The sequence below is a fragment of the Cydia fagiglandana genome, chromosome 13, assembly GCF_963556715.1.
Source record: "Cydia fagiglandana chromosome 13, ilCydFagi1.1, whole genome shotgun sequence".
NCBI lineage: Eukaryota > Metazoa > Arthropoda > Insecta > Lepidoptera > Tortricidae > Cydia > Cydia fagiglandana.
This window is the reverse complement of record NC_085944.1, coordinates 6,444,892-6,461,881: the sequence shown is the minus strand read 5'-3', so window position 1 is coordinate 6,461,881 and position 16,990 is coordinate 6,444,892. Positions and strand designations below refer to the sequence as shown.

General features: G+C 37.7%; 2 protein-coding genes across 2 annotated transcripts; one reads left to right on the top strand and one right to left on the bottom strand.

The window, feature by feature from the left end:
- Window positions 1-16: 16 nt before the first annotated feature.
- LOC134670103 (methylated-DNA--protein-cysteine methyltransferase) lies at window positions 17-1,056 on the top strand. The gene is made up of 2 exons (XM_063527792.1): window positions 17-358; window positions 745-1,056. Exons 1-2 carry the CDS (start codon window positions 47-49, stop codon window positions 982-984), a joined length of 552 nt encoding a protein of 183 aa, XP_063383862.1. The 5' UTR covers window positions 17-46; the 3' UTR covers window positions 985-1,056.
- On the bottom strand, window positions 984-16,675 carry LOC134670080 (ATP-dependent translocase ABCB1-like). Its single transcript, XM_063527758.1, has 23 exons — window positions 16,394-16,675; window positions 14,847-14,901; window positions 13,721-13,999; window positions 13,427-13,527; window positions 13,147-13,318; window positions 12,639-12,810; window positions 12,173-12,303; window positions 11,860-12,084; window positions 10,381-10,506; window positions 9,384-9,587; window positions 8,854-9,024; window positions 8,475-8,661; window positions 8,216-8,298; window positions 6,673-6,831; window positions 6,468-6,572; window positions 6,034-6,195; window positions 5,541-5,744; window positions 5,030-5,271; window positions 4,653-4,812; window positions 4,111-4,305; window positions 3,783-3,989; window positions 3,299-3,445; window positions 984-2,606 (listed from the first exon to the last, which is right to left on the bottom strand). Exons 1-23 carry the CDS (start codon window positions 16,501-16,503, stop codon window positions 2,412-2,414), a joined length of 3,792 nt encoding a protein of 1,263 aa, XP_063383828.1. The 5' UTR covers window positions 16,504-16,675; the 3' UTR covers window positions 984-2,411.
- Between the last annotated feature and the right edge of the window lie 315 nt (window positions 16,676-16,990).

Sequence of the window (16,990 nt, the reverse complement as noted above, 5' to 3'; positions counted from 1 at the left end):
TAGGTACTCGTAAGATTAGTGCTTAGTGGTGAAAATAAACTACACTATGCCTAATTTGAGATTCCTCGATAAGTACTCAAAGAAATCGTCGAAAACTGTATACGTGTGTACATTTAAATCTCCTGTTGGTGAAGTGATTGCAGCTGCAGATGATGAATACTTGTATGTTGTCACCTTCGAGGATTCTAAAGTGTTCGAAAAAAGTTTCAAAACTCTTAGTGACGAACTGTCGTGTAATTTCAAGCAAGAAAAGAATGGTATTTTGAATCAGTTTGAAGAAGAACTCAAGGCTTATTTGAATGGTGATTTAAAGAAGTTCTCAGTGCCTATAAAAACTTATGGCTCCGATTTTCAGAAGGTTTACATTTGTTCTGGCCTTTACACTTTTTTTTTGAATAAATATAATTAAATAACTAGATGTTATAGGACCTTTTTACACGGATCAATTAGATCAACTTGGTCCCACAGTAAGCTCAGTAAGGCTTGTGTTGTAGGCTATATATAAATACTTATATACGAAGAAAACATCTAGAGATAACTCAGGAACAAATATTAAAATAAACACACAAATAAATACTAGGATTCGAACCCTCCTGCTTCATAGGCAGGTTGAAATCGAATCTCTATCACCTCGTCTAGGAGTTTAGTTCCATTAAATATATAAAAATGTTTAAGTTATTGACCACCTTGAAGACAACTTTTACATTAATTGCTTGTTTCAAAGTTGAATTAAAAATATTACAGGAGGTATGGAACAAGCTATTAGAGCTACCGTATGCATCAACAATGTCTTACGGTGACCTGGCTAAAGCCATGGGACGGCCAGGCAGCCATGCCAGGGCTATTGGCGCGGCCTGTGGAGCCAACTCACATCTGGTGGTGGTGCCCTGTCACCGTCTGGTTGGATCTACATCTAAAGGGGGCTTCAACAGCGGAGTTGACAGGAAGGAATGGTTACTACAACTTGAAAAGAAACATTCATGAATTTGGTAAGGTTTTAATTTAAATGTAAAATTTGCATTACAAATAAGTACAAAATAAATCATGTTGATTTTTCACTAAACTATTTACTGACATAATAAATTAAGTAGGTTGAGTGTACCAGTAGTACACTAATTCATACTTACTTGGAAATATTGAGAATTCTTAAAGTCTCTCAGTTTTATTATTGTACCAACCAAAATAATAAAACCAAGTCTTAAAAGGAAATGTATGAAATTTTACAATTTCATACACATTACTTAGATCATCACACATTACTTATAGTGCAACTTTAAGTAAGTAAATTTAATTTTAAGAGAAAAATGGTTGATACTGGTACTGTTTCAAAGTCTTTAAAAATGGGACTGGTACATTCATCCTATAATACCTTACTCGTTAACAATGTAATATTTTAATTTTTAACAAGCAGAAACGTCTGCGAACGATGCTATTAAGCTTAGAATAAATTTAAAAGTGGAAAAATTACTGTCTTGGGTGAGACTTGAACTCACGACCCCTGGATCGATACTCCAGTGCTCTGCCATCTGAGCCACCAAGACCTCATCCATAGCCAGCAAATCTTTCCACCATATTATAGGTCAAGGGGACCCTTAGCGACATCTACCGTAAGAGTGTTACACTTCTTAGACGGCTACCGGAGTTCCAAGTCATATTGGAAATTCACCAGTTACGATGTGCTACCCATATTAATTTTTTTTTGGGTCTTGGTGGCTCAGATGGCAGAGCACTGGAGTATCGATCCAGGGGTCGTGAGTTCAAGTCTCACCCAAGACAGTAATTTTTCCACTTTTAAATTTAATGTAATATTTTTTGTACAAGTTTGTGCATCGTATTGTAGTAGCACTAAGGTACACTATAGTTCAATAATAGTCAAAGTAGTTACAATAGTAGTAATGGTCTAATGGTATGGCAGTAATAGTAGTAGGTAGTAGATAAAATGCAGTGTTTTAATACTTAGTTTAATATTGAAATAAATAAATAAAGACTAGGTATATTACCTTTTTTGAAAAAGAATTAAATTGTGCCAAAATAAATTACTTACCTACTTGCATTTGGAATGACTCTGAAGAATCATGAAAATTCTTACCATCCAAAATATCGTAGAGGAAAATAAATAATCCCTAAAATTCCCTACTTATTTTAATTTCACAACTAAACAAAATCTCAGTCCTCTATATTTTTTTCTAGTAAAATCGTATTTTATAAGACATCAATGCCTGGATGCCCAGAGTGTTACTTTCCATAAATAACAATATGCTCTAGGCTCCATCCAAATTGGCGTTTGGCGGCGGCATCTGACGTCACTCAGCAGTGAACTATGAAGCTTCTCATACAATAAAAAATCAGCGAACACCCACCCTAAATGACACAAACTATAAACATTCTAACGGAACTCCAATTAGATTTCCCTATGAATATCCACGCCGGTTGAGGTTGTAGTACAGTTTCCTGAGGTCCATGAGCTCCTGGTGCGTGCCGCGCTCTGCGACGCGTCCGTCGTGCACGACGCATATGACGTCGGCGTCCCGCACCGTGCTCAGGCGGTGCGCGATCATCACGCACGTGCGCCCGGCCTTCGCCAAGTCCAGGGCCTCTTGCACCACCTGAAAACATATGTCGTTGATAAGTTACAAGTTAAAAGTTGTACATGTAGATGATGTTTTGGTTTTAATTGTACATGTAGATTTATAGACATGGTTACCAGCACGTTACCAGCCCTTAGCCCTACCTACTAACCCAGGTAGTAGAGTTCAAGCGAGTGGACCGTTCTTAAAGAGTGATAACCTGATAACCTAATAGCGTCACTGATTGATGGTTAGGTATTTTAAGAATGTGAACAAACAAACAGGAACCGGTGGCGTAAATTTAAGTTAGGTACTTAATATGGGCCTTAGATATCTGAACTAAGGGGCTGTTCATAAATTACGTTATCTATTTTTGACGATTTTTGGCCCCCATCCCCCCTAAAATCATCCAAAAAGCATGCTTCGAATGACTCCATTTCCTTGTACGTCATGCTACCATCATCCGAGGTCCAGACCCGCCGCCCCCCATTTAAAATGACGTAATTTATGAATAGTCCCTAAGAAATTAAATAGGTAGGTAAGCAATAAAAAACGTCAAAAATCGATGACGTTATTTATGGACAGCCCCTAAACTTAAGTCCAATTTCTTTGTCCAATGTCATAGCCTCTCACTCTCTAATTAAAGTAAAATGTGAGATGCAATACTCATTGGACAGGTGGAATACCACCCTAAGATAAGAATCTTATCCGTATCATCATTATAAACATACCTTTTCACTTTCCGTGTCAAGTGCGCTGGTGGCTTCATCCAGCAGTAGCATTTGTGGTTTCCTTATCAACGCTCTTGCGATGGCCACTCTTTGCTTCTGTCCTCCAGACAATTGAGTACCTTTTGAGCCGATATTCGTATCGTAACCCTTGAAGAAAAAACAAATAGTTCAGTGCGTGTATTGGCATTGGCACTTGGCACAATTAAACAAGACCGAAGTGATCCCACAAAGTTTTGTACGGAACACTAAAAAACTACCCATTTCTACTGTTTCAGTTTGATACACAGATATAAACTAAAAATTTCCTAGAGTAGGTGCTCTGAAGTTTAAACCCATTTCTCAAACATTGTTTTTCCTTAACTCATTTTAAGGTTAAAGCGAGCGCGTCCCGAACTCCTTACAATGTCACGTTATCCCTCTTTGAAAAACCCTAGATAATTGAACATGAACTAATAATAAACTAAACTGCTTAACTTAAACTCACCAACGGTAGAGACGTAATGAAATTATGAATATTGGCTTGTTTAGCAGCGGCTTCGATTTCGTCTCGGCTCGGTTTACGCGCATTGTCTCCGTAGGCAATGTTCTCGCCAATCGTGCGGTCGAATAGGATAGGCTCCTGCTGCACAAAACCGATGGTCCTTCTGGCTTCATGGAGACGAATTTTTGTTAGAGGCACGCCATCTTGAGCCTAGAATAAACGAGATGTTGTCTTTTTTAAGTTTACTCGCCAGATTCTTTTACATCCGTAAATCCTAATCTTCTAGGATCCTGCTTCTTGGGATTCGGTATCTACTATAAATATAACTTACCACTAGGCCTTCATTAGGATCGTAGTATCTTTCGAGCAGTTGTATGACAGTGCTCTTTCCGCACCCACTGGCACCCACCAGAGCGACGGTCTTGCCCTTTTCTACTTCAAGGTTGAAGTCTTTGAGCACGCTTATCATAGGACGTGTGGGGTATTTGAAGTATACTCCTTGTAAGCTGGATTCACCAGTTCCTCTCTGTAGGAAAGACACTTATAATTTTATACATAAAATGGTGGTAATTTAAACCTGTCTTTTCGGATTTTGAAAGCATCTCTTCCAGTTCTAGAAAAAAATCGTAGTTCCGTGCATTGGTGTTCGGTTATACAAAGTGTTTAAAAAAAAAACAGGCATCGCAAATCGGTAACTGCCGTTATTGTGCGCGATTGTTTCGAAGTGCCCAAATATTGAGAGGTTATTCTTTCATTTGAGGACTGGTATTACCTATGTGGTTCTAGATTTAGTGCAAAAGTCGCTTAGAGAAATAGGCTGCCCGTCTAATTTTAAACCCCATTGTGTAAATAGGAATAGGTAGTTTTACTTACGAAATCCTTAACCGCAGGTTGATCTGGATCCCTGATTTTGGATTCTCTGTTCAGCAGTACAATAATACGACCAGCAGCTTTGATTCCCTTTTGGAAGTTGGGAGCAAATGCAAACGCTTGTGCCGCCGAAGACGCACCCATTAGTAACGCCTGTGCCGATCTATACAAATAAATTGGGTTAGTTAATACCAATATCTGTATGATAAGGGGTATTCATCAAACGATTTTTGTAATTTTTGCGTGGAAATGCAAACTATATGAGACATAGATCTACATAATCCTCAGGATCCTTAACTGAGCCTTTGAGCCCTAAGAGAGATAAAAAGCTCAAAAATACAAAATTATGCTTAAAAACGTAGCTTACGTTTCTTACTTACTTCAAAACAACATCATAGCCAATTTGGTCATATACAATGAGAGTTCCACCATAATACATGGCCGCAGCGTAAACGAAATTAAAAAGTCCCCTGGAGAGACCAAAGACGATGCCACGATAGTGTGTAGCTTTCTTGGCGAGGGCTAAGCCGGGCAATAGCTTGACACTGTATTCCGTAACGAATTGTTCTTCTCTACCAAGTGAGGCCACTGTTCGAACGTTTGCAACTGCTTCTACAGCTATCTGAAATTGTTAATAAATATCTGATCTCTTATGGAAATCCACTTAGGTACATTATGTACTACGAATAGTGTTCGGCTGAGACTGAAAGATTATATGTTTAAAATTATCAAATCTTTGCAATGATTCGGAATATTCTGGTGTGAGAAAGCTAACATAACATTTAAATGGAAGTTTATGGCTTGCATGTCCTGGCTGCCCTGACACTCATAAGAGTCATAAGTCATAACACACTGTATAAAGTCAAAAGTTAAGAGCTTTGCTTTACTCACCTTAGAACTGGATTCCATGGTTTTAGCTGCCCCAAACGATTGTGCACTGACCATTCTTCCTTCCTTATATAATATTGCGACCATAATTGGCACGAAAGTTAACGCGACCAATCCAACCCTCCATTCATATATAAGAGAAAGGACTAGAGCGAACCCAAAGGTACCAATGGCCGATAGGACTGTGCCAATTCTTTGGCCCGTGGCCTGAAAACAAATAAAATACTCTTATAAGTATGATCTATGATCTATGGGGTGTATGTGGTTGGTGCTGTTAGGGCGAAATCAGATATAAAGGTGCTATGTTATCGCCGACGGTCGAAGCGTACACACTCTACACACCAATGCCGATTTACATAAAATAAAACTTTAGGTACTTACCGTAAAGTGTTTGCAAGTCGCTTTGCAAGAAAGGAATCCCGAAGGAGTGTCTAACTCCATAGAATACAAAGAACCTAACTGTAGCTTAATGCTTTTCGTGGGGTAGAAAACTTACTCCTTGCACTGAAGCTGCCTCGCCAGCCAGGCGAGCGCAGAGAGCGCCTGTGGAGTTGTCCTTGTCGTCGTAAAACGCAATCTCTTGCTGCAGCAGCTTTCCAAACAGCATACGACGCAGTCGCTCTGTCAGGTGTTCTCCAGCCACGCCGTACAAGAATACCTTTCAAACAGTATAACGTTATATTACAATAAATAGTTTATCAGTAATGTTATATGTATTAGAAATTGCTTCCTCGAAATACCACTAACGAACTGGTCGTACACATTATGAAAAGGAAAGAATTGAAAAGACGGAAAGACGGAAAGTTATGGAACAAAATGATCCTCTGCTATGACCTAAAGCAAACAGGTTAAAGGATAAGAAGGTCAAATGCAAATTGGTTATGGGGTACCTTTACTGAAAATCACCAGAAGTTAGAGAGTAAAACTTACTTGTATAAAGTTCGCAATTCCCGAGAAGACACCAATACCTACGAAAATGAGTGCATATCTTTGGACTTCTGCCTGAACTACATCTGGATCTGGATGGGATAAAATCTGTAAGATGACGGCTCACTTGAAACAGGCGTTACTTCGAAAAATAGTTTTACTTCGTACATGGAAAATATATAAACGGCTAGAAAACATATTATCTTACGCCAATGAAATCTCCTAAAATAACAGCAAGCATTGGCATCGCAAATCCGCTTATCAGAGAACAAAGACTGGCAGCAGTGATGGATTTCCATTCTGGCTTGTTTAGCTTGAGTACTTGCATGAATGAAACGTCATTGGCGTTATCTTTAGCGTCAGAAATCTGGAAACAAAACGGATTGGTGAAGAAATACAATATTTTTTAATCATGAAAGAAAGCTGCTGATATCGTAAATCGTAAAATTTATTGGTGATAACAGTTTTACTTAGTCTTTCACCTTGTTCCCACTTCTTTTTCCGGTTTCAATTGCTTACTGAGGAGCAATGGAAAAAATCCGCGCAGTGTATGTCGCCACCTTCCGGCTTTTAACAGTAGGTATTGAACCATCTCATAGTTGCCCTACCCACCCTTACCTTCCTGATTGAACGTGATTACTCAGAGCCAAGGACCGGAAAACCCCTCTTTACGCTTAATCCTTTCAATTCGGTAACCCAATCGATTCGGTTACCTTATCATTCGGTAACCCTATCATACTGTTACCTGATTGTAATGGTAACCTTATTGAAACGGTAACCCTATCTTTGTTAAGGGTTTTTAACAGGTTTTCATTCAGTTAAGGTAACCTTTATTATCGGTTGCTTGGTTTGCTACATTTAATAGTACATTATTGTCGAGGCTCGGAAGTAGCTACTTGCGGGCTGAGGATTAGTTTTAAACGGACGACCTTGGGACCTTTACTTTATTTATTAATTTTATTAATTGTATTAATTTTATTAATTTTATTAATTTTATTAATTTTATTAATTTTATTAATTTTATTAATTTTATTAATTTTATTAATTTTATTAATTTTATTAATTTTATTAATTTTATTAATTTTATTAATTTTATTAATTTTATTAATTTTATTAATTTTATTAATTTTATTAATTTTATTAATTTTATTTATTTTATTAGTTTTATTCGTTTTATTCGTTTTATTCGTTTTATTCGTTTTATTCGTTTTATTCGTTTTATTCATTTTATTCATTTTATTCATTTTATTCATTTTATTCATTTTATTCATTTTATTCATTTTATTCATTTTATTCATTTTATTCATTTTATTCATTTTATTCATTTTATTCATTTTATTCATTTTATTCATTTTATTCATTTTTTTTTTTTCTTATTAATTTAATTTTTTTATTTATTTTATTATTTTATCTATTTTATTTTAATATAAACTAAATAAATTAAAACTAAAACTAATAAAATAAATAAATAAAACTTACCCACCTACCTTAGGTCCCCCAGATCTGATAATAAGATTTATAATAAGAACACACCACACAGGTAGGTATAAAGATAAACAAAGGAACGGCAAAAAACTTGTTTGTGCTGGCTTCATAGACCGCCCATGCCAACCTCGGTTATTCAATAACAAGTTGAATTTAAGTGTGCGTAAAGATTACAATCGTTTGAACTGGTCAAAAACCTTATAATGAGGTAACCGTAAGACTGGGTTTTTATTTCGGTTACCGGTAACAGTAGTAGCTACAGTTACCTCAGTATTCATTGGAATAAAATCGTCTTCATCTTTTTCACTTCTGACGGAAATCTCTCGAGTTAATGATGCCCGCTTATCACCTAGAAAATTACAGTTTTATGTTACAAAGAACTTAAGATACATCATGCGGCGTAATGAAGCGATTTGTGGTCTCACTGGTCTGGTGTACCCACATTTATTCAACGTCCATAGTAGCTAACAATCATTGACAAGATAGAAAGCAAAGTAAGTTTGTTCATTCGTTTCCCTAGTCTACCTGATTCATCAGCGCCTGGGAATGTTTGCAGCATAACCATGTCGTAATAGTGTCCTTTGCTTTTCATTAGCTCATCATGATTTCCTGTCTCTACGACCACACCGCTTTTGAACACGTATATTACATCAGCGTTCCTTATTGTTGACAATCTGTGTGCTACGACAATTGTAGTACGTCCTTCCTGGGCCTATTAAAATAAAACATTTTGGATAGGTACTTGTTGGTGCTAGTTTATTTAGTGACATATATTACATGTCGCGTGTGTCTGGTCTATAATCAAATCAATCCTACAATTGAAAATGTCTCGATGTCTTCACAAACAATTGAGTTAGACTCTGTATGTATGCTATCATAATCTTTTGGTAGAAATTTGTGTTACCTTATCGAGTGCCTTTTGTACTTTCGCTTCTGACGAAGTGTCAAGAGCGCTGGTGGCCTCATCCAACAGCAGGATGCTAGGGTTGCGCACCAAAGCGCGGGCGATGGCAATACGCTGCTTTTGTCCACCTGACATTGAAGCACCGCGTTCTCCGACCAGCGTGTCGTAGCCCTGTTAATGCACATCAATAAGCTTAACAACAGTTTGTTAATCAGCTGCAAGGAAGTTAACAAAAAGGGGTGCCGTCCAATCGCCTATGTACTTTGGTGAGCTTTGCGTATATATATGTATAATATTTATTGTTAATGGCGCATCCTAAATCCTTTAAATTGAATTACATATATGAATTACGAACGACACACTTACTCGTACTGTAACTTGTTGCTAAGTCTGCGAACGCTATACTTGACAGTCTCTCAGTCATCGTATTCGCCACTTCTGGTGTGAATGTAAATTATGCAAGGTATAGGTTTGATGGGATAAATATGCCACTAGACGGGATAAACAGCCAGTAAATATCCAGTGAAAACCTTGGGAAGCTTCAAAATAAACTGGTGCGCGTTGGCCTGCTTTGCGGCAGCCTCTATGTCGGCGTCGGAGGCGTCCTCTCGGCCGTAGCGGATGTTCTCGCGGACGGTCGTGTTGAACAGCACAGGTTCTTGTCCCACTAATCCAATCTGCGCACGTAGCCACCGCACTGACAACTCTCGTACGTCATGTCCGTCCACACGCACCTGAAAATTATGATCCATAGGTAGAAACTTGGGTATACTCACACTCATATTTTATTGATAATATATATTACAATAAGTCAAGATATAAGGTAAGACTTAACATAATTATTGGTATTGGAGGATTTGAAGGATGCTCACGCCAAGATCCAAAACCATCCAAAGCCTAAACCAACACCCGACTTGTTAACTCTCGGATAAGTCCTTCGCATAAAAGAGAACATTCTGTACGGTCGTATACAAAACAAGAGATTGTTGGTTAACTCCAATTAAGGCGTAATTAGAGTGACAGAGGAAATTGCATCCAATTTGTAAACTTCGGTGTACGCGGAAGGCTCACTGATATGTTTGTATTTCCATCTACTTGGTACTCTTAGTAGTAGTATGCCCTGTGCGCTGTGATGAGCTCGCCTCAATACGCTATTATTACTTATATAGTAAACATTTGAGTCCAAAGAGTGAGATTGGACACTTACATATATCTTTTGGCTTGCCCTACTAGTTACTCCAAAACTCTAGGCACGCCACTGCAAGTATGCGACATTTGAGTCTACAATGGAGCCCAAAATAAGTATATAGGAAGCAGCGAGAAAAACCGAAATCTTGTCATTCTGAAGGTGAGAAAAATTCTGTTGCCCTGCTGTTGTTGAAAGAGGTAAAGGAGGTTGCAAATACAGGAATCAAATGAAAAGTTTTTCCTACCAAGCAACTAACGGAATTTCAAGACTCCTTGAAATATTCCTGGGAAACAGTACGCTATCAATATATCCAGAAGTATGTTATTTAGACTACTTACGCTCCCGTCAATGACGTCATAGTATCTGGATAAGAGCTGGATGATGGTAGATTTGCCACAGCCTGAGTGCCCGACGAGCGCCACTGACTGACCTCGCTTTACTCTGAGGTCTACCCCCTTCAGCACCTTGAATGAAGTGTTTTAATAGGTTAGTGGCAAGCACCCGTACCCATATTTCCGTATTAATTCATATCGCCTAACATTGAGAGTTTTTCAATAGCTTATCCTGGATAGATGTCGGAGTAAACCAGTACCAGCCTATATGTTCTGCGTTTATGTAAGTACCTACCTATATGCAATTGTATGAGGTCATATTCATGATGCGTGATAGCAGAATAGGATTATATTTTAGACATGATATCACCTTCTTGACAAGACCACTAATGATGAAACAGCAATATTTATTATGATGTATGAATATACATATCGAAAGCATTATTTTTCGTCCTGGATACCCCTAATCTGAGATAGCAAAATTACAAGCCGAATATTTGGTGTCTGACTCATGCATTTTTCATGCTTTTTAATTATATCGGTATTAGTGATATCCAATCTATCTATCACGTTTATATAGGTATATTATTTATATTCTCATAGGTAAAACAAACCGATAGGATTATGAATAGCAGGTGTATGATAACGCTAATTCTGCCCTTGAAACTAACAATGATAGTTAAAGCTATCACTGGCATTTAAGGCTGCTTGTATTATTGTCTTCCTTCTATATTTATCTATTGATATGTTTGTTACAACTACACAACAACAACAACAACATCTCAGCCTATATACGTCCCACTGCTGGGCACAGGCCTCCTCTCGAGCGCGAGAGGGCTTGGGCTATAGTCCCCACACTAGCCCAATGCGGATTGGGGACTTCACATTCACCTTTGAATTTCTTCGCAGATGTATGTGTGTTACAACTAATGTTATCAATGTCAGAATATCTCATTGTTATTTATAATTCATATGACCCGGAGCCAGTTATAATAAAACGTCTATGTTGTTAAATAGAAGAGTTGAGTGCCGTTAATCTTTAAATATTAAGAGTAAAAGTTGGTGATTAATTGATGTTGACGAAGAACTACAGTACAGATTGACATTGAGAGATAGATGGAGAGTGTGAGATTGTCGCTATGTCGAAAGTTTCTTTAAAATACCAAATATTTCGTATTACGGTTCCTTAAATATGTGGTTTCTTAAACAGGTAGATTTAGTCGTAGCTCGGGGTTGACAAGATAACTTCAGGTAACCTTATTTAAGGGGCCCACTGATTAACAGCCCAATTATCAACTCGATACAAGTCTATTTGGGAAATGTTGCGGGTTTGAATTTTCTAATAATGATGATCATACATGACATTAAAGCTCTCCAAGGGGCAGAGGCCCACGTAGAGACGTGTTGGATCTATATCCCCCGCAAGCCTATCAAAAGACCGGGATTTATAGGCCCGTGAAATCCAAAATGATCAATATTACTCACTGGGACATCAGATCTTGAAGGATAGTGGAAGAAAACGTTCTTCAACTCGATGTTGCCGTCAATGGAACTGGGGGTGACACCGCGGTCCAGCAGTGGGTTGATCGAAGGCACATTGTCGATCACAAAGAAGATCTGCGCGCCGGCACCCTTTGCTATCCCGAATACTTCCATCAGTGTCGACGATATACCGAAGTTGGCAGATCCCATCATTACTCCGAAAAATACCTAAGCGGAAATTATTTATGTATTATAAAAAAGTACCTATATGACTAGTGTAAGGTGATTAAGTATGTGTGTGTTGTAAAGAACTTACAGCAATCATAGTTTCCACGTCGTAGTTCTCCTCAGGGTCCGAAAGAAGTTTATAACCGAACCAGAACGATAGAGCATATGCGCAGAAAATGCAGAAGAACAGCGTTCCCATTGCCATGCCGTTGAATAACCCTGCAAGGAGTGCTCGTTTTGTATTTTAACTTATTAATGTAAAATTATTTCCTTTTAGTTTACTTGCGCTACTATGTACACCGCCCACAGGGGTCGAAACATATCACAAAAACACACTTAAATACAAAATACCTCAAAACAAACAATCAATACGACATATCAAATATAAGGCATGATGTATTGGCCCCAAGAGCTAAATTCAGACAGCGGACCTTCTCTAACTTAAGACTTCATTGGTTCTTTTTTAATTATGTTTGGACAGTTTGTCCCTATGCAAGTATGGAATCGTTCTGTGGGGTGAATTGGAGTTTTTATGTTATTTATACATATATTACCTTTCTTAATATTTATGCTTCTTACATTTTGCAAGTGCCCTTGATATCTTTCTATTTCTTTTTGCTGTCCGCTAAACGCGTAAACCGTGCGGACTGCACTGATCACTTCTTCGGCTATAGATCCTGCTTTACCTGATGCTTTAGCTTCCTTCTTGGATAGATTAGAAGATATCTGCAATGTTATAGTGTCGATTAATCCTTTCTAACCTGTTTTTTATTGATAAAGCATTTTACCACGGCTTAGTCGGCTAGTATAAATTGTAAGAATGCAGATGTCTTTGTTTAGCATAATTTTGGTAGCGCAATATCTATTACACTGAAACTTGAAATAGACCTTACGTAAAAAATGTTGCGTGTTGCTATTTCGACTTATCTCGCTGAGAAAAGTTGAAGTACTTAGGTACTTGGCTGGTTGGCCCTTCAATTTACATAATATATAAATACAAATACAAAATCCAAATAATTTACTGATTAAAATTATAGTATAATCAACTTTAAGTATATTTACCAATCCGGCAAGTCCAACGAGAAACAGCGTCACTGGAAAGGATATCAAACACAGGAGTGCCAGTTTCCAACCCTTTATTAAAGCCATAGTTATACAACTGATGAAAGCCGATTGAAAGAATATAAATGTGCCCAATTTCTCCCCCATACCGTCTTCCACTTTTACCACATCGCTGCAAACAAAAGAAATACAATAATTAACTTAGTTATGGCTGGTCCGGGTTCTAACCTTATTTTATTAGTAGCATTATTTACAATACAATTGTCTTCGGAACACTTACTCGGACATTTTAGAAGCAAAATCTCCGGTTTGATGAGTATCGAAATATTCAAAATCTTGATTTAATGCTGCTTTCAAGTATTCCTGTCGTATTTTGAAGACCTGCAATTAAAGGACGGTTAAAAAGGGATTATCTTAAAGATAAAGGAGTCACCTTTATAATGACTCCTGTCATTCTGAACTATTTTGGGATGGTTTTATATTTTGAGATGGTTTTGCGCTTAAAATATTTTTCGAGTCTCCAGAAAGAGTAGATACCTTCAAGATCAGCGTAAAATGTTTGACAAATAGTTACCTGATTATAAGCGGCTATGTTCATTAGAACTGTAGCAAGATAGGATAGGATCACAAGTGCCACGCCCAAGGAACAGTTGTATATAGCAAAGTCGAGTATCGCTTTGAGGAAAGCGTCGTCATCAGGGGCACCCATCATTACTGAGATACCGTAGTCTACCATGCTTTGGAGTAAGGAGGAGAATAGCAATGTGTTGAAGGGCGTCGTGGTTCCGGCCAGCATTGAACATATTATCGCCAGAAATATGAAGATTTTGTCTTTTGTGGTCGCGAATCGATACTGAAAATAGCGAAAAATATCATCATCAGACTATGGATGTTGGACCGGATATCCATACGGATACCCGTTAAGCATTGGTTTATGGTATACCATGAAGCGGCCCACTCATTACCCGTTCGCCGGACGATATCAGCTTGTTAGTTGTTCGGTGCTGTCAAATTTTACGTTTAACTGACAGGCTGATATCGTCCGGCAAACTGGGAATCTGTGGGCCCCTTAAGTCTCGTAGGCAACTAAAGGGTGGTAGCAATATGTCGCATATCCTTCCCCAACTTTAATTTTTTTTTATTGTTAAATTATACTATGTATTATAGTTGGTCAAGCAGATCTTGTCAGTAGAAAAAGGCGGCAAATTTGAAAAATGTAGGCGCGAAGCAGAGATTTATATAACTCCGTATAAGATAAATAAAGTCTAAGAAAAAAACGTGCCTCGGAAATCAAGAAAAAGTCATTCTCGAATAGATGGCGCACACACCTTTGGCCTAATTCTCGGCTAGATGGCGTTGACGACACCGTTTGATATTTAACAATTTTAACACATATCAGTGAAAGAATATGGGTCAGTATGGAACAATAAAAATTAAAAATCATTTATCCGTAAACATATTTTGATTAATTTATACATTTTCAATTTTATTTTAAGTTTTAATCGTGTGTCGATAGATGGCAGTAAATGTACCGTGACTACAAAATTTACTTTGGCAATAGCCCTCTATTCTATCTATTCTCTTTGCGCGAAGGGATATCGTTTGATAGAAAATTTGAATTTCGCGCCTTTTTCTACTGACAAGATTTGCTTGACCGTCTATATGTAACGTGCTCAAATCAATAAAAAAAGTAAACTTACTAATGTGAAAAACGATATGCTAGGGACGTCTTCTTTTGCTTCGCTTTCAGGTGCACTGAAAAAAGACGGAAAAAATCCAGTATTTTCTTTCTTGTACTTACATAGAAATTATTTTTTAATTCATTGTAGAGTCTGCGGTCTGCGCGCTAAACAGCTCAAAAAAATCTATTTGCGCTGTTTACACGACTACTTACGATATCTTTAAGCGTTATGCCTTAATATATTTGTGACCAAGTCAACTCTGCACGGCATTTGCAATGACAAAGTGTGGTAATGTCAAGACACTCCTACACATTATTCTGTTCAAGTCGATACGAAGTTAGCTCAGACGGCCTGTATGTAGTGTTTCTTATGCCTAAGCAAATATGTGGCTTTCCTATATCCCTTCTGTGATGGAAAGCCACATGCGACAACTAATGAAAGATGGGAGCCTAAATTGCATATCATACCGCGATTGTAAGAGTCACGGATAGACACACGATTTGAAACTTTGTCGCAATAACTTTGTTGTTATGCGTTACCTAGACTAAGATGTTACCAACATTACAAACAATCTAGTCTTGTGTTGCTTTTTAATTTAGGTACCTAACATACAATACATAGAGCTTGTTGTATATCATCATTATCATCAATTGTTTTTAACTAGTTTAAATGAAGAGCCCATTGAGACTGGAAATATCTTGATAGGAAGGAATACATTGAAATGACATAAATGTGTGACTGACTGAAACACTATAACACGAGTCTTTCCAAAAGTGCCTACTTTTGCGTGGTTTTCATAGAAAAATAAGCTCTTTTAATAAGCTACTCCTCACTTGGTTTACTTGTACTTATATAAATATTTCTATTTCTGGGATGCATAATATTTCTGTTTGTCACAAACATCAGCAGTTAGTACATACACGACACGTAGGTCGATTTGTATTTATTATTGTTTCGTTTACGTTATATTAAAATACTCCAAAAACGTTTGTATGGAAAATGCATTAAAATGTCACTCTACTCGCTATGCTAACAAACATTCAGTTTCGAGTTTAACCGATTTCTATGAGTAATTGTATGGCCTTATTGGGGTTAGCCCGGTTTCCTCGCGATGCTTTCCTTCACCGAGAAGCAACTGGTAATGATATTTCGTACATATGTATGTTCAGAAAAACTCATTGGTACGAGTACGGTTTGAACTCGCGACCTCCGGATTGAAAGTCGCACGCTCTACCGTTCTAGGCCACCAGCGCTTTAATTAAGACACGCTCTTATGTACATGTAAATAACATTATTTTATGTTGTGCAATAAAAATACGCAAATGGAGCATTCCACGGGCTGTCCCGTACAAACGCATTGTATTTTCTGTGTTGCGACTTTTTTCTCGGCATTTAAAGCAGGCGATTATTTTTCTGTGCATATATTTTTGACTATTTTTCATAGAAAAGGAAACTCTTATACCTTTAAATCTTCAGAAACTTCGCGTTTGTACGGGACAACGGTAGACAATTTCATGGAATGCTCCAAATGAGATCACTTAATTAATACAAGTGCTAATACTTACTCCTTTTCCGAATCTGCTTTTCCATCTGTAAACTGCACGTTTGAGAGATCTGTATTGTTTTGCTTCGGTCTGTGGTCTTGACCAAATTTATAAGTACCGGAACGCTTCATTTTATTTTTTCACATCAAATTAATTCACTACTAACACTGTTATCGTTCTGTTATTGATATATTATGCAGCTAAAACTATTTGACACGTAAATTTAAAAATAGTGAATAAAATGGATTAAAAAACTAAGCGCCACGTCCGTGGCGTCCCAATCACAAACGCGATATCGGTATCACCTGCCATTATATGATAAATTATCTGAAGTGTGTACGTATATCTCGTTTATGCTTCTAGGTACATATATATTATCTTCCTATCGTCCTGAACAAGCGGCTAGAGAACTATATTGCCAGGCAAATACCCAGGGAGCAGGCAGGATTTGTAAGGGGTAGAGGTACTCGGGAGCAAATACTCAACGTGAGGCAATTGATTGAGAAATGCAGAGGGCACGACGTCTTTATGGCTATGTGCTTCATTGACTACGCAAAGGCTTTTGATTGCATCAACTGGGGTAAAATGTTCAGAGTAATGGGCGAAATGGGGATACCG